The sequence below is a fragment of the Ammospiza caudacuta genome, chromosome 11 (genome assembly GCF_027887145.1).
Source record: "Ammospiza caudacuta isolate bAmmCau1 chromosome 11, bAmmCau1.pri, whole genome shotgun sequence".
In the NCBI taxonomy this organism is placed as follows: Eukaryota; Metazoa; Chordata; class Aves; order Passeriformes; family Passerellidae; genus Ammospiza; species Ammospiza caudacuta.
The window spans coordinates 23,570,591-23,588,833 of record NC_080603.1 but is presented as its reverse complement, the minus strand read 5'-3'; the positions used below and the strand labels follow the sequence as shown (position 1 = coordinate 23,588,833).

At 48.2% G+C, this 18,243-nt stretch overlaps 1 protein-coding gene across 3 annotated transcripts in view; it reads right to left on the bottom strand.

Annotated features, from left to right (window-relative positions):
- The window catches only part of TNIK (TRAF2 and NCK interacting kinase), a 146,958-nt gene that overhangs the window by 36,234 nt on the left and 92,481 nt on the right, over positions 1-18,243 (bottom strand). For 2 of the 3 annotated variants that reach the window (XM_058812176.1, XM_058812178.1), the window contains exons 9-15: positions 17,895-17,973; positions 13,809-13,984; positions 12,168-12,234; positions 10,574-10,778; positions 2,088-2,198; positions 1,558-1,644; positions 84-284 (exon numbers count right to left, since the gene is read on the bottom strand). In XM_058812176.1, the coding sequence (XP_058668159.1) occupies positions 84-284; positions 1,558-1,644; positions 2,088-2,198; positions 10,574-10,778; positions 12,168-12,234; positions 13,809-13,984; positions 17,895-17,973 (926 nt within the window). The remainder of the gene's footprint in view (positions 1-83; positions 285-1,557; positions 1,645-2,087; positions 2,199-10,573; positions 10,779-12,167; positions 12,235-13,808; positions 13,985-17,894; positions 17,974-18,243) is intronic. The other variant, XM_058812177.1, reaches the window with a different exon arrangement.

The following is an 18,243-nucleotide window of genomic DNA, read 5'->3' as shown; positions in this document are numbered from 1 at the left end:
GTGCAGCACAACCTGCTGAGTGCATTTCAGACCCAGCCCTGCAGATGCACACGAGCATCACCATCCTCCCTGCTCTCCCTTACCTCCTTGGCCCACGCTGGCTTCTCGCTGGCATTTATCCCTTCTTTGTAATGGTACAGGGGTTTCTTCTCTGCTGGCCTCTGGTCCTGCCTCTGCTGCTGCTGCTGCTGCTGCAGGGACACCAGGTAGTCCCTCTCCTGCTGGAGCTGCCTCTGCAGCCTCTCCGCCTGCCGCTGCTCCTCCAGCTGCTTGCGCTTGTACTCCTGCCCAGGAGAAACACAGTCACACGGTGCCCAGCCAGCCTGCAACCTGCAGATTTATCTGTTTGGGTCAACAATGGGGCCTGAGCAGCTGAAAGGCTGTTTTCTGGCAGAGCTCGCTGATTTGGAAGACGCTGGGGACTGAGCTGTAAAGAATCCCCAAGGAGAGACAGCAGAGCCAGCAAATTCAGAGTTGTGACTCTGCCAGTCATGCTCTGCCCCATTTGGGAGGAATGGGGGATGTGAGTGCTGCCTTGTCAGGGAAACCCTGCAAAACCCACTGAGGGCTGAGGTTTGCTTAGCAGTTACCACTGACTTTGCCCAAGTTTTTCTGGATAGAGAAAAGAAGGATCAATTCAACGATGTGCCAAGCATCACCTGGTCAAGATGGGGCTCAGAGTAACCTGGTCTAGTGGAAGGTGTCCCTGCCCATGGCAGGGGGTTGGAAAGAGACTGTCTTTAATGTCCCTTCCAACCCAAACCATTTCATGATATTATGGTCAGACAAAACTCAACTGAAGCCAACTCCTCTGTAGGACCAATTAATTGATCCTGAGAAGAGTCAGACTGCAAAGCCAACTGTGTGATCTTTCTGAATCCCTATAGCTCTATGAGTTTAAAGGAGTAAATAATTTTGCGAAGTCCTTTTAAAAGGTAATGGTTTCTGTGAGGGCTTTGGATTTTTTCCTAAATAAAATAGCAAGACAAAAAAAACCCAAACAAACAACCCTGTAGATTAAAAGAAAATGCAGTAAGAGTAACAGCTACCAGCAGTAAAAAGGATAACTCAAACTCAAATTAAATAAAAAAGAGGACATCAAGAATGCAAACAGCACACAAGGGAACAGACAGTGTTCCTGCGAGGAAATTGAAACAAAAGCCCTCACTTAGAACATGAAGAACAGCATGGCAGGGTGGGTTTGATGGATGCAGGCACACAACAGCTGGAACACATCCCAACATGCTGCAAACAGCCTCCAAAACTCCACAGCAGCAACCAGGGCTGCTCCTCTCAGGAGTACACACACACACACACAAACACACCAATGCTGCGGAGGGATGCGATGAGAGCCGTGCAACATGAGGGCAGCCAGCCCCAGGCAGAACAGGGCATCCAGGCATGCTGCAGCCATGGAGCACGACAGGAGGCTCCAGGGAGGGTGGCGACAGCGGCGTCCCCCATGTCTGGGCATGCCAGGAGGCACTGGGGCACACGGGTGCATGCGGACACGACACGGGCAGCAAGCGGCAAGCGTGGCCGTGGCCTCCCATTTACCAGAAGTAGCGCCTGCTCCTGCAACAACTGCTGCTGCAGGATCTCTAACTGCCTCTGCTCCTCCTCTAACTGTCGCCTGATGTACTCCTGGAGGCATGGGCAGCAAGGATCAAAGGAAAAAGAGAGAGAAGGTAAAAGAGCCAGTATTTCCGGGGAGGAAGGAGAATGAGGTGGGCACCCACATCCACCCCGCCCAAGTGATCTGATCAATCAGCCCTGGCACCCTCCATCCCTGCCCAAAGAGCCCAGGGTGTCCACCACTCTACAAGAATGGAAACTGCTGGGGAATGGCAAACATTACTCAAGAATAACAAAAAACCTGACCCCAAGAACAAGCGGGCATGGAAAACCTGCACCAAGTGCCTTCACATCTGTGGGCCAGCAAGTGGATCCACACAGAAATAAACAGCAGTGAAAGCGACGCACGCAGTGTTAACAATTAAGCAATTTGCTCTCAAGTGGTAAAAAAGGAGTGTTTACAGGAAGATCTGTGATGAGAGGCAGAGGAAGGCGTGCTCCCAGCCCGGTACCTGCTCGTGCTCGGCGCGCCGCCGCTCCTCCTCGCGCCGCATCTGCTCCTCGTAGTGCCGGCGCTGCTCCCGCTCCTGCTGCTTCCGCAGCTCCTTCTCCCGCCTCTGTTGCTGTGGGGGGCAGGAGGCTCAGGTCAGCATCCCCATCCCTCTCCCCAGGAGCTCAAAGTCCTTTTTGTCATTGTTTTTGGGGTGTCACCTTGCCCACACACCCAGAGGGCTCCCACCCATCCAAGGAGATCATTGGGTGGTACAGGGACTCCTTGATGCCACTCCATCCTCACACACTCTGGTGCTTGGCACTGGCTGTGGAGAGCCCACAGCATCCTCCTGGCCAGAACTAGATCATTTTATCTCCCACCTGCAGATGAAGCCATGGGGGCAGTGCATGGTCCCCATGTCCCAGCATGGCCAACCAGGAGGTTAATGAAGCCTTGGACAGCTGGGAGCTACATGAACCCATTGCCTCTGTCCCTGGATCAGGGACAGAGCCAGGGGACTTACTGCCTACTGAGAGGGAAATGCATTCCTCCTTATGTTTGCTGAGACCAGAAACCAACAAGGAAGACTCAAAATCCAAGGGTTTTTCCTTTCTGAAGCACCAAATGAGCAGGATGGGACTTCCCTTGCTATTGTCAGGTCCTGCCTGTCCCACTCCTCCTGGGTGCATCCCTGCCTCCTCCACTCTGCAGCACCTTTGCTGACAGGGAGTGTTGGGGTGATGACAACCCACAGCCTGCTGTGAGTGACCCTGGGCACACCTGCAGCTCCCACACACCTGCTTTTAACCCAGCCTGACTCCTCCTAAACCACGCTGGGAGCAGGGGCTGGCAGCAGAGTGCTGCAGTGCTGCACAGGCTGCTGGCCAGGGCAGCCCCTCACTGCAGCACACATGCAGCACCGCATGCAGCATCGGCAGAGGGCACTCCAATGCCGGGACTGGCTCTGGAGCTGCCTGCCCTGACTCCATCATCCCCATCATCTCCTTGGTGCAACCACACGGCAGCGGGAAGGCACCCGCTGCAGCAGAAACCTGGCCCTTCTCCTTCCTTTTTTTCCTGTATTTTTTCCCCTCCCTTGCCGACACACGGTGGCTGAGCAGTGCATGGCAATGTGTCACTGGAGAAGCTGGCACTGCCATGCGTTCTCTAAACCGTGGGGAGGGCTGGAGCCAGCAGCTGAAGAGCTGGCTGAGCACTGCAGAGGCCAAGATGCCTCCGTGTGAAACTGCTGCTCTGCAGGAACCTGCACTGCACAGACTGATTTAAAATCTGTATCAATCTGTAGATACCTATAGAGATACTGTATTTTCCTCCATATTCTATATATTTTTGTCTCTGTGGAGATACACATCCAAGGATATCTTTACAGATAGATATCCATGGAGATAAATCTATCTACAGCTGTTGTAACAAACATTTAAAGACCCCAGCATTTCCATTAGGAGCCACTGCCTGTCCTGTTGCTGCCTCCTCACCCACAGGTAACATCCACATGGACTCCAATGATTTCCTTGAGCTGCAGCACAGCTTTAGTGCCACCTATAGCAATATTTATCAGAGCTGCTCCACTTGCCTCAGGGAAGGAAAAACTGCCTCCAACCTGAAATAACCTGCCAGCTGCAGGCACAGTCCCTGGCACTGCCCACATGGGCAGGGGATGCATGTGCTGCTCTGTGTGCACTCCTGTCCCCACTGGCAACAGGGGAACGTGGGCCTGGGTGCAGCTTTTGGGACTCTGCACTAGAAACTGCAGAGGGCTCACCACCAGGACACAAGCACTCTGCAGCATCCTGGTGGTTTACTGGATTTCTTGGCCTCACCAGTGCTCCCTGATGTCCTCAGGTGCTGGTCACTGCTCCCATGACCTCTGAAGCACACATCTTCAGACTAATGTGTTGAATAAATTACCCTGAGCTTCCAGTCCCAGTTGTGCCACACTGGTTTTGGGGTGGGTTTTAACGGCTGGCTTTTTTAGTTAAACTATCACACTGCTGAATAAGGCACATAATGCTTGTGTAGGCTGGGCTTGGCTGGCAGGAGGCAAGGCCCTGAATATCACAGCTATTTCTTAAATAAAAATCACCCAAACGGGCTTCATTTCAAATCTGGTAGGTGAACAAATCCAAATCCTTCCAAACAAGGAGGCAAAAGCAATTTTCTCATCCTTCCTGGGTACCACATGCCCCAGTGAGCTTGCCCCACTTCTGGCCCCTTTCCTTCCAGGCAGCACCTCACCAGCAGCCTTCTAAAAGCATATTTAACTACAGGAATGAGAACTGAGACCCACAGGGACCACTTTCCTTCAAAGCCAGGCCTGATGCTCTTTTGGATGCTCCAAGGCCCCCTGCACCCTGCTGCAGGCAGGCTCTTGGGGCTGAGGCTCTGAGCAGGATCCAACACACACATTTATGGAGGCCAGCAGAGCAGCACTGCCCTGCAGCTCCACAGCACATTTGTCAGGTCACATTATAAGCAGGTCACTTGTCACCATTTGTGGCATTACCAGCACCTTCAGCTGAACACTGCAGCCCAGAAGAGCAGGGCTGAATCAGCTGCCTTCCCTGTATGGCCCCGCTGCAGCAGCTGGCAAACATCTGGAGAGGAGCTGGCACTGCAGTGGGCAAAACCCCAGTCTACCCAGTATCAGGATGATATGGACCATTTTTGAAAGAGGGATTTGGATCAGGGAGATGCAGCTGAAAACAAGTGCATGTAGAAACAAAAAAAAAAAACCCAAAACCCCAACAAAAAACCCAAAAAACAAATAAACAAACAAAAAACCCCAACAAAACAAACAAACAAAAACAAAAAACAAAACAAAACCAACAAACAAACCAAAAAAATCCCAAAAACCCCAAAAAACCAATCAAAGATTCAAAGATCTTTCTTTCTTTTCATTGCCTCCTTTTCTCCCTGTTTTCTGACCTCCCTCTCCCACTGCAAGAGCACACTTCCCACTTTTCTCCAAGCCTTAAACTGCTGTGTGTATTTACACCATCCAGATCCATTATTCATGCAAGGCAAGAGCACCAATTAATTAGGGCTGCATTTATATAACTCTGCAGGTAAAGCTATATGTAGCTGCTTGTAAGCCAGAACGGGATCTTATTTGCACTGCACCAGATATGACAGGTTTTAAATATTGATGAGAGGAGACACACAAAGGCAAAACCTCTGGTGGGGAGGCCCTTGGAGGCCTGGCATGAAACAAGGACTTCAAAGAGCGAGCTCACTTTGCCAGATCAGACACATCCTGGGCTATGAGCAATGAGGGAGCTGCAGCTGCCCCTTGAACCCTGTGAGCTCAGAGAGGCACTGACACCGGCAAGAAGAAGCTCCTGGAAACCCTGGCTTGCTGCTCCCAAACACCAGCATGAGCCAGGAAAGAAGTGGAAGGGGAATTCCAAGTGACAAATGAAAACAAATATTCTAGGTGGCTGCGTTGTTGTGACAGGCTCATTTATCTGAGCCACCAGGGAAAGAGTGACTGTGGCTGGAACATCATCTTTTCTGACACACCAAGCACTGGAGCATGGAGAGGTGTTTCCCACTGGTAGAGAATCTGGGTCAGAATTTCCCACCATGGCAAGCAGGGATCTGATTTGCTCTGAACCACTGCAGAGCTTTTGCTCAGGATCACCATGCAGGGATGCCCCACGCAGGAGGAATCTCATGCTTCAGGAACTATGAGCCCTACATGCTTCCTGACCAAAGAAAAATGAGAGGGACATGAGGTTTAGCTCCTACCTGTACTACAGGGGCTGCTGTAACCCAGCTCTCCCTGGAAATGGGTGCAGGAATGCTGCTGGGACCACTGCAGGGTCCCCATGGACCCCACACCTATGAGGGGGCTGTCATCTTAGTGACAAGGTTCCTACAAGCTATAGGACAACTGCACATGCAGAAGAAAATAACAAACCACCATTTTAGATAACCTAAATTTACCTACAACTAACTGCTGATTTTTTTTTTTTTTATTGCTTTATAAGAGCTTCCAGTCAATGGTGCTCTGCTGGTTAACATTTACAGGAGCTTCAGCAATTTTTTATCCCTTGAACATCCAGCTCTGTAAGTGCACTAACTGGAACCTCAAATGAAAACAGCAAGATGCTTAGATCTGCCTGGTACATTCCCTGTAATGATCTGACCTTCATTTTATATCTAGAATGGAGAAAAATCCACAATTTGGCAGAAAAATGAGGTTATGTAAAGCACTCTCTGACTCCATCTGACCACTGCTGCCAAGGGGTCTGCACAGAGATTTGTCTTGCAGGATCCCCAAAGCTCCTGACCCCAGGATGTGTTATTCCTACAGCTCAGCTGGAGTTTTGGTGGTTAAACCAGTGCATCAAGGCTCATTCTGTGCCAGCAACAAATGGAAGGCTGATTAGGGAACTATATATATCTAATATATGTATATATAGGGAAAAATTAAAATATATTCAAGCCTATTCACCCTTCTGCATGACACAAACATTTTCTGCAGTGCTGTTGGATCTATTGATATTTAATTTCCTAATTTGAGGGTTAGTTCTGGTGCACATTTTGAATTCATGAGACCAACTTTCTGTGCGAGGGAAAACAAAGCTGCAACTCTGCTCCCATGAAAGCCCCGGTTTCAAAGCTGGCTTGGGCATTTTTACTTCCACTGCAATTAAAGACAGCTGCAAATCTAAATCTCTTTGACTGCCTGGAAGAAGATTCAGCCTCAGAGAAGGAAATTGGTCAGCTCCTGAAAAAGGAGACCCAAGTGTCCAACAGATGCAAGGAGACACGCAAAGGATGGCAGCAAGGTCTGCAGGGCACCAGGAAGGCCATAAAGACCTTCCAGAAGACTCCTCACTTGACTTTTTACTATATGCATTTGATGTTATTGTCACAGCAACATCAGGAGATGGTGGATTTCCCCAAAAAAGCCCTAACGTGGGAGGTGCTTTGTGAGAGGTTCAGAAATCCCCATTAAGGAAGATCAAGGTGACAGAAAAAAATGTGATTCTTTCATTTTGAGACACGAGAAAGGGTAGGAGCTCTGCCCCTGCCAGCATTTAAAGACACTGAAAAACCACTAAACAAACCTCCTGAAGGTCTGCACTGATGGGGGAATGGGCCAGTTATCCCACTAAGGCCTTTCTTCAACTCTTTTGCTGTTCATCTCCAGTACAAATTAACTCCAGGCATTTCTGAGCTTGGCATCCCTCTACATCAATCCCTTTGGAGCTGCACTTGGTCCCAAATGCCAACTCACTCCCTCAGCCTGGACACCTCCACAGCATCTTATGATGAGTAGGAGCTCTTTCTGTAAACACAGTAATATGTTTGGCAGCTTGAACAGGCTGACTTGGGAGACCCAAAAGCCACCAGCTCCAAGGGTTTATTTGTCCCGGCTGCTCTGCCGGGATGTGTTTTAAAGGTCAAATTTATTTTGAAAACACAGTAATCTGAGTCTTCCACTGGTCTGTTCCCCCAGAGATCTGTTGGTACCACTGCTGCCTGCTGGAGGCACACCCCATCTTAGTCAGACCATAAAGTAGCATGGAAGAAATCCTGCTCCCATTAACCAAAATAAATCCCTGGCCAAGAAAGCTATTGATGAAAGCTAGTGCAAAGCTGGTGTAGGAAAAAGCAGAGAGGCCCAACAGCAGCAGCCTGGCTGGAGCATCCCTCCACAGCCATGCAGTGTGCTGGGAGCCTCAGGACAGCCACACCACACTCAGCACAACTGTGACAGCTGCTGGTGGCTTCCCATCAGAGGCTTCCCACCCCAAAATACCCAGCAAGGGCAAAGACCAAACTATATCCATACTACATCCCTGCAGCAGCCATGAAACTTCATTTGCTAATCTCTGCCCTTGCAGATTTTCTGGTTTTGCAGATTCGGGGCACCTTGCAGCTGGCAAAGCCACAGCCAGCCATGCTGGGGAGCATCTGTCCCCACCACTGCCACAACCCACCACGTTTGCAACAGAAGGGCTGTGCCTCTTTCAAGGACTCCAGCTTTAATCCTCACCATAGCAACTCAGCTGCTCCTCGCTCGCCACGCAAACCGTGTCTAATAGAGAGCAGAGCTCATTTTGCTCTGGCTGGATGCAGGTGAGGCTAAGCCTGGCCAGATGGACCTGAGGAAATGGGCACTTGAGAAGATGCTGGGGCTATCACAGCTGCCAGCTGGCCCCAGCATCTGCCCTGATCCTGGCTGAACCCATGGGACAGATCACATCAAGGGGGCAGAGGATGCTCTTCAGCCACAGCCCCCTGCCTTTCCCCACTCCCCTGACATGGCAGGAGCTTCCAAACACCTCTTGGCCAGCTTTGCTCCAGCACATCCCCCTTTCACCTGAGGTCCAAAAGCTGTGAGCCAGCTGGGAAGAAGGCAGTGGGTGAAGGGGCTGTTCCAAGCCATTAGAAAAGGCATTGGGTTTAAATCCTGGCTATGGTGACTTTTAATGACCTGGGGACAGAAGGGAACTGGCAGAGCCCAGGGGACTGAGCACAGCCCAGCCCAGCAAGGCAGCAACTCTGTAGCTCAGGGCAGAGCTCTCCTGCTTAGCAAAGGGATTAGTCCTCCATTCAAAACCTGCCTGGGAAGCAGCAAAGAGAACAATTTTCTTCTGTGAGAACATATTAATACAGCAGCAAGCATTGTATTCATTACAGGATTGCAGTTAATCTGGTGTCTGCTTTTATTCTGCTGTTGTTCTGCTCCTGTACTGCTTGCAGCAAGCAGGCTGAGACAAAGGCAGAACCAAGCTCCCTTACAGCAGTCCTCACAAACACCCACTGGGGCAGGGGATTTTGGGGTGCATCTGTGTGCAAGCCTTGTCCTCTCCCAAAGCAGCTTGCCTGCCTTGGGATGGGTGCAGGGCTCTAGCAAACCTTGACCTACAAAGTATTGAACACTACAACAGACCTACATATTTACCAGACTGAAAAAATGTTTTGCCTGGGATTTGCCTGTGTTGATTTTTGCCCTGGAGGGGCTCAGAGGACCACCTCGAAGAGGGGCCATACCATCACCATCATCACCATCAGCTGCCTGAAATTCCTTCCTGTCTGTGCCCCTGGCCTGAGGCATTACCCAGTACAGATAAAGGGGGTGGATTGTCTAACACTCCATTTACTGCAAACCCTTTTATCAGACATATTGGTGACCTCTTGAGAAAGCTAGTTTAATGATCCTCAACATATGAACCCTTCAATGAGTCACTTGGCTGAGTTCAGAGCAAGGCTATGGGTGCCTTTTTGAAAAACCCCATCAAAACCCCCAAGAGATGGGGAAAAGCCCCTTTATTTTTTGATTAATTTCTTCAATACAAGAACCAGGAGCTAAAACAAAAGCAAGCACTGCCTCCAGAGCACATGGCCAGGCTGGAGCAGCTCAGGGACACCCAAAGTCACGAGGTCAAATCCTGCAGCTGGATTTTAAATGGGGTGGATAATTTTAAGACCGACTGCATTTGTGGCTGGTATGTAAAGACAAGGGTAATGAAATCTTATCCTTCAGGGCACATATGGATCATTGCACAAGTCAGGCAGGCATCTGCCCCTCCCCTGCAAGAGAAATTGTAATTGGCAGGGACTGTAAGACTGAAATTGAAATTATGGATTAAATAGGACACAAATGGCACATGGATCCAGGGACAGGGCAAATTGAGCTTTTCAGCTCCTTTTCCACTGTAACAGTCCACAGGAGCAAATAATGATAATGAACTTGACAGATGCTGGATTGCACACCTCGACTGAACACAGCTGTCACCCCAGTCATGGGCTAACTCTGTAGTTAGTAGTTCAATACTTCCAGGGACCCCTTTAGGTTTAGAATTCCAAGGATTTAATCATAGCAAACTAGTTCTATTACCTTCACAAAAGTTGGCAACACTTGGCTATGGTGGGGAGAGTGGCTGGAGGAGGCTACACCAAAAGGATGGGGCTCGACCATTGTGACAAAATGTTTGGGATTACTGACTGGAGAGGTCAGCACATAACCTTAAACCACCTGAGAACAGTTACAGGAATGTGCCCCTTGTTGACAGAGTGACAAAACTCTCCTTTGTCCCCTCAAAAAAGAAAGAAGCTCAGAAGTTTCTCTCCTTGGTTAGCTGAAAGAGCCATTTCACAGGCTTAGGGGACTTCACCTCAGACTTAAGGACAGCTAATTGGACAGGAGCCAAAAAGTCAATTTACTAAAAAAAGAAGCGAGCAAAGAAACTAATCGCTTTTGTGAGGTGTTTTACCAGGAGCAAGAACCTCTTGCACCTGGCTCGGTTTTTCTCTATTTGTTATTCTGCCTTTTATTACACTTTAGTGTTTCCAACACTGCGACAGAAGCCATCCTGCTGATTTTATACCTCCAAAGGTAGCTGAGCTATCTTGGGTGAGTAATACACCTCCAACAACTTATGAGACCTGGCTCAAGGAGGCCAAGAGACCCGCCACCAGAAATTCTGCTGCTCCACACCCACAGCCAGCTCAGCCCTGGCCAGTTACCTCCTCCAGCCTCCTCCTCTGCTCCTTCTGCTCCTCGATGCGCTTCTGCCGCTCGGCCAGGAGCTGCCGCTTGTGCTCCTCGTTCTCGCGCTGCTGCTGCTCCAGCTGCTGCCGCCGCAGCGCCTCCGAGCGCTCCTTGTTGGCCAGCTGCAGCCGCAGGAAATCCCGCCGCAGCGTCGACTCCCCGGGCAGGTTCAGGATGGAGCTGCACGCAGCAGAAGTGTTAGAGATCCCCTCCCTGCAGCCTCGAAGCTGTTGCACCTGTGTGGTTTCCCAGCGTGGTCCCCCTCCCATCCCAACAGCATCCAAGCACCCGAGAGAGCTTGGGCACTGTGGGAATCCGCAAAAATAGAGGGTTTTGGGAAAGCTGCAAAAGGCTGGCTTTAGATACAGTAGAACTGTGGGCAGAGCTAAGTAGCAGCTATGAGATAGGTCAGCAGAAAAATTATTTAAACTGTAGAAAAGATCTGTGAATTAACGCATAGAACAACGGTCTGTGTATTAACGCTTGTCTAGAGTAACTCTCTAAGCTACAGAAAAGTTTATCCAGCAAGATATTAGGAAGGTTGATGGAGCTCTGTGCGTTGTGTTTTAAGGCTTACAAGCAGGTATTGTATTCAAAGTAAGCAAGCATTGTTTTAACCAAAGGTATGTGTGCTTATGGTGATTAAATAGAACTACTGTCAATATGCTTTTGCTTTGTGTAATTGGCCAAAAAACTTATAAAGTAAGTTGTAACATCAAATTCTTAGTCTGCTGCCTGAGATGTGAGCGGCTGGCATCTTCCCATTGTCATAATCATGTAAAGAAACTAATGCTGAAAAATAAAAGAGCTCAAGGCACATTCCCCAGCAGTCCCATTCCATTTGTGATTTGTAAATAACCCCCTGCCAACGTCAGGGCAGCAGGGGTGGAGGGATGGGGACCTGCAAGGTGACAGAGCTTTGCTCATGGCTCATCGGTCATTTACTCACTGGAAAGGGCAAGGTTTCCTTTACATTAAGTTTCTAACCAAAGCCTCTGGTGCTGCAGTGGCTGGCAAGCACTATATTTAGCTGTGCACAAAGCACATTTAGCATGAATCACTGCCAGCTATTAAAATACTACATTATCTCGGAGAAATAATGGAATAACCTGATACTAATTACAACAGCTCTGAAAAATGTCAGCAAAGAAAGTTCCAGCCCCACGGTGCTTGCAGCAGCACCTGGGAGGTTTCATGGTGAAAAATTACATGGAAACTGGGAGTTAGTTACACTTGGATGTAAGGAACCATATTTTGAAGAATTTTTAAATTTCACCTCACATTTTTCCACATCTCAATATCCGTATTCCCATGACAGCACCATGTTGTGCTGCAGATCCAACAGGCAATGGGGTTTTTCTTCCCCAGCTTTTGGTTAAGGTGCTCCAGAGCATCAGTTCATACCCACGCACCACCCAGCAGCAAGAATTCCCTCTGTTCTGCCAGGGAACAGGACTCTGTGCTCAGAATGTCCTTTTTCCATTTCCAGTTCATATGAGCCCATGCTCCAAGCTGATTTTATGCACAGCTCAAGGGATGTAAGGGCACAAATGAAATGCTGATTCTTACCTTGGCTCTCCAGAGTCGTTTTCCTCCTCCTCCTCCTCACTTCCACTGTACTCGTACTCTGTCTCATCTAGGAACAGAATTGCTCATCAGTGCCCTTTGCTGGACTCATTTGTTTTTCCAGTGGCTGAAAACCCCAGAGCTCTAAAGGCAGAACAGCCAATTCTCTTTACCTTGCATAACCAAGAATAAGCAGCATTACTGCTCTGCATTTTGTGGTTTTATGGGGGCCACAAGGGCAGGGAAGCACCAGCACAGTGGGCAACAGCCCTGACAACCACAGCCCCTTGATGTAAAGATGGGGGTGTCTACAAAATAAGAATTTATCCCCATATGACAGTGAGTGACCCCCTTCTTCAGGTTCTGCAACAGGAGGTGCATCACCAGCCAGTGGAGCCACAGCCATAGGAAGGTGGGATTTAACCAAGGCTCTGAAGGCACCAGCTCCTCTTTCCATAAACATATGCTCTTCCTATGCAAATCCATGTAATTTCCAGGCAATGAAGATATCCACATAAAAGCTCACTGCAATGTTGTGTTACATACTGCAATTTCTGCTGGGATATCATCTTTATCGGATGAAGGGAATTATAGTCAAAGAAAGGCTTGCATTTATCCAATTACTCTCCATCTCTAGGGTCCAACCTTCATTTGCCAGACTAAACACATTTAATACTTCACTGGGATCCCATTTTATTGTTTTGATTGTAGTGAAATCTATTACAAGGGGCTGGAAGGTACTCATGAAAAATTAATTCCGCTACCAATAAGAAGAGAAATAGCAACATATTAATTTGCTGGATCCTACAAATGAGCTTTCAAATTAAAATTCAGTTCACAAGCAGCTGAATACTTTAACAAGTTTCTTCTGCTATCTGATCTTTCTTGCAGAGGACTTTGATAGGGCCTGGAGAGTTCACTGAAAACATTCAGTTTAATGGGTTATTCCTAGTCAGCGGAATTGCTTTGGGGCAAGGGTCTTATCTGGATGTTGGTTTGCACAGCTCTGCTCATCGCTGGTGCTGCAGGGATGTCACGTAGATCAACACACTTGGCATGAAATACGTGAGCTGGGGAAAATTCAGCTTAGCAGCTTCACCCTCCCACACGCCAGCACGGATCTATGCAAACGTAAATTTTATACACACGCTTTAATGAATCAAGGCTTGGATGTTCCATGTGGAAATTACCACCTGGCCTAAAAAATGGCATCATTTTTCATTAGGCAAAAAAAAATATTTAAAAACACTGATTAACTCTAATGACAGTCACCTGTCTGCTTTGCATGAACACGCATTGTTTAGTTACAGGTATTTATTTTCATTTCAACGACTGAGAGGAATCAAACCCAACAAAACAATCAGTCCCCAAAACCACATGAAGGCTCACACCTATAGAATTCAACAAGATTGCAAACAATTTCAGCCATCTGAGTAAGGGGAACTAGTACTGGGCAACCCAGTCCTTTTTGTCTTCCCTCTTTTACCCATAAGCTTCACCTGCCTGGACGTGCACCAGGGATCCCCAAGCACGTGGCAGAGGTCACAGATTGCCCAGGCAGGCATATCTGAGCACGTGGCAGAGGTTAAGGATTGCTCAGAGTGTTGCTTCTTCTCCAATGACCCTTCTCTCTTGTCCACTGACCTTTCTCTCCTCGTTTCTTTTTAGTCCTGTCGATGTGGTCCTTGAGCTGGATGCGGACCTGCCTCTCGTTGGGCTGGTCCCGGATGAAGGGGTGCTTCATCAGCTGCTCCGTGGTTGGTCTCTGGCTGTGGTTCTTCACTAGGCAGCTCTCAATGAAGGACTGAAACTTCTTAGACCTGGTCAAGAACAGGGAAGGAAGGTACAGAAATAATAGGTAAATATATTGATTCTCATGTTAGAAAGTTTGAGATGATTTTTCCCAGGTCTCGCTCGTTATCCCAGAAAGCTGGGAACCATCAGTATGACCAGAGAATCACCAAAGCAAGATGTCACCAATGGCACCCAAGAAAAGGAAAGGCAGTGTTCCTGCTCCCTCCCCTCTGAACCTGTGAAACTGCAGGTAGAAACGAGATACAACACACACAGATATAAGCACAATGCCTGAGTGGATTGTTTCTCATATTTTATAACCCCGGGCAGTGTTTCAAGAGATGAATCTTTGTGAAGCTGAGTGGGACAAGCTAGGTTAATTTTTTTTTTTAGATTTAAGTGTCAACATTGCAGGGCTTGGTAGAGCTTAGGCAACTTTTGGGTGATGCTGTTGCCTGCAGCCCTTCCCTGCTCTCTCAGCAGCATCACAACCCACCAGGGCTGGGGGGCCAGCAAGCCCCAGAGCCCCTGATCCAACAGATTGGGACAGGGGGCCTGGGAGACTGGAACAGGCTCTTCTTATAGAGATGGGAACAGAGCCCTGCCTTCCTCTCTGCCCACAAAGTCACATTCAATCTCAGCTAAAATGGTTTCAGCCAAATCTTTAATAAATAAATTTGTCTTAGTCTCAAGTGATGCATATCCAAAGTTTTCCTGGAACTAATTTCACCACATTATAAACTCAAGAGAACAGGGATTTACAAGAAAGGAAAATGTTGACAGGCTACTGTAGTCTATGTTGCTTTAGCAAATAAGAAAATGAATATAAATTAATGTCAGAAGCCAACAGATACTACAGAATTGCATTAGAAGCAAAACAATAAGCTTTCAGGGATTTTACTTTTAAACTGTCAGACTAAAAGTGATTTATCTTTCAAGTGCTAATCCATACAAATGGAGATGCAAAAATAAAATATGCTACTGGATCCAATTAAATCTTCCCTCCAGCTCTGCTAATGAGCAAATCTGCCTTCCCCACCTTGCCTTGAGAAACACAGTGTATCAGTGTACCCAGAAGGCACAATCATTGTGATGCTCAAAAAAAAAAAATCACTTTTAAAATACGATTCTCCCTTGCTGGTGTGAAGCTGGAGAGACTCCATCCTGGATGTGTGGTCCAGAGCATGTGCAAGTAGAATACAGGCGAAGCAGCTGAAAAATTATCCTTCTGGAAGTGATGGGATGGGGGTCCCAGTGCCTGTGATGCCCTAAGACACCTGAGCAGCTATGGACAGGGATTTCCCATCCATTTTCCAGCTCAGGCTGCTGCATTTCCCAAAATCTTCCTCTCTCAAAGCCAGCCTGTCCAGGGGCACGGTTCAGCCCCCACTGGAGCTGAGGACCAAGGGTTTCTCCCTGGCTCTGATCCAGGAGGATTCCACCACACATTTCATCCCCTCCCAGGCCCAGGGCAGCCCACCTTCCTGAAGCACACACATTCCTCCAGCTCCTGGGCTTTGTAAAGCTTAAATCAATGTTTGCAAAGCTTTTGCAGCTGCTTGGATGAAAAGTGGTACCACAGTGCAAATATCACCTCATTAACAAAGAGGTTTCATGTCTTTTACAATGCAGGGCTAGAAAAGGTTTATGGGAACAAAATCACTAAAGTTTGAGTTCATTTTGCCTGCAACCAGGGGAAGAGGAAAATAAAACTTCATTGCTGGCTGCCTTTAATTGGGAAAGAAAATGATACACCAAAGACTTTAATTTCATTGGAATACAGCACTGCTTCAAAAGCTAGTTTGAGGATTTAGCAAGCAACAAAATTATTTTCCTCTCTGCAATTTTTAATTGAGGGCAGGCTCCCATACCAGTGTTCTCTTGGCTTTCCTGACTTACCCTCAGAGGGGCTAGAGTCCCTGCACTACTTTTACATGCAAGGAAAAAGATTGTCTGCCCATGTAGTGTGCTTTTATTTATGTGCTGCTGTGCACAAAAGCAAGGACAAACTCAAGTTGAACCTTTCTCCATTTTGCTTTGCTCTTGTGACCAGTGCTTGTGAAAGCCCAAAAGCCTGGTCAAACATCTCCTCTCTTCCTGGGATGGGCCTGCAGAATTCCAGGATTCATCCCAGCAAAGCTCAAAAACCTCCAGCTGAGAAATGAGCCAAGGACAGCGAATCTGCCCAGTGCCACACTGAAAATGCTGCAAAAATTTGCTTTCAAGGAGCTGGTGGAGCTTTCTCGGGATCCTTTGGAGCTTTCCACTGCAATGACAGCTTGGAGGATGAACAGAGCTCTGAGCTACCTGAGGTGCACATGTCCCAGCTGTGATGGACACCAGGGATGCCTGCTTGATCATGGAAGGGGAGCAGAGGCCAGGTGAGCACCAAGCTGCTCTTGAAGCTGGAGTTTCATTACACTGTGGCTTCCCAGGAGATTTTCCATCAAAGCACCCAGGATGCCACCCCTGGCACAGCTCTGAGCAGACCCCACAGGATGTGCAAACCTGGCACAGCTGCCAGATGAGTGTGGCAAGGGGGTGCCCAGGAACATGCCACCTTGCAGGGTAAGGATTAAAACACAAATTCCATCCCAGCTCTGTTTTTACCTTAAGGACATGGGGAAACATCCTGCTCAAAATCTGCTTTCATCAGCTCCCCTCTGCCTGGAGGCTGAGGGAGTCTTTGCTGAATAAACAGCACTTTTGTATGAAAAATAAACTCTCAAGTCTCACAATCCTCTTTGTGCTGTAGGAGTGAGGATAACAAAGGAGCAGACTGGTGATCTGGCAGAAAACAAGCACCTACACTATTTTCTCAGCTGACTAATTGTATCCTCAAAAGGTCATGCAAAGAGAGCAAGAATATCTGACAACCCTCTGCAGAGCCAGCTGGGAATGGTCCCTCTGCTCCTGGTTTGGTACTGGAGCAGCTGATGATCAGGCTGACCAACCTGAGATGCCTCCTGCCAAAGCCTGGGTGAGTTTTTAGGCTGGTCCTAAAAACCTAACACCATGCATCCAACGCAGAGAGCTCCAAGTCCCTCTCACTTCTCTGTCAGCAATAAAATATTTGCTGCTGTTGCTCCAATTGTCATCAGTACATACCATGGGCTCTTCTCCTTTTTACGGGTGTGCAATCAATAAGATATTAAGCAAAATTTAAAGGATTAAGGCAAAGCTTCCCTTTGTGAGCTCAGCCCATCTGGGAACAGGGGGCAGTGCTGTCTCTCCAACATGTGGCAGATCTTTCCTGACTAAACCACTGCTGAACTGGGGCAGGAAAACAGCACAAACCAAAGACAAGTGTTTTTAAGGACTCCACTTCCATCAATACAGAACATACAGTAACAAAACAACATCTGGCTGGGCTTCAGGAATATTTTTCCAGTGGGTTTTTATTGGCACGCCTCACTTTCTTTCCTTTTTGGCTTTTTTTTTTTTCCAAAACAGTGATGTCTCTTTTCCTGCAAAATTTTAAAATAAAGCCCAAACAAAGTACAAATCTCTGCATTCCTGGGCCTTCAAGATAAACCATCCTCTTTTTTTTTTCTTTGGCCTGGATACATGTTTCCACTTGAGAACAGAACCTGACTGGAATGAAATGGGAGCCAAGCAAAGTGTCATCAGACTTCAGGCTGCACAAACTGCCCAGGAAAAGCAAATTCTGCACTGTGAGATGGCAGGGTGAGGGTGCTGCTCTCTCTGCATGCCAAGGAAGGCCTCCATGCCATTGTGGATCCTTCAGAACAAATTTCCTCTCCATGGAAGACCAAAACCCAAACCTGCACTCACCAGCATGATGCCGGAGACCATCACCAACCCCCAAAACTAAATAAATAAATATCAACACCATGTCCCCAGCGTGCCCAGCTGCAGAAAAAGACTGCTCCAGCAATGTTTTTACAGTCCCTAAAGATGGAGAAAGAAACTCACCACTTCTTTGATTTCAACCTCGGGGCCGGGTTGCGGGGGATGAGGAACAGGGCTCTCATGGGATGCATGTCACACAGAGCTGCAATTTGTAAAGAGAGGCATTAAATACAGCACACACATCCAACTGGGAGATCACAGCTTCCTCTGAGGCTGCCAGATCATTGTGGCAGGATGAGAGCAGCAACAAGCCCCCAGAGACACCCCCAGCCCTGCGGCTCAGGTGAGGGCTGATGTCTCCATCCCAGGGCTGTGAGTTCAGGGTCTGGTGTCCCCAACCAAGGGCTCTGAGTTCAGGGTCTGGTGTCCCCATCCCAGGGCTCTGAGTTCAGGGTCTGGTGTCCCCAATCAA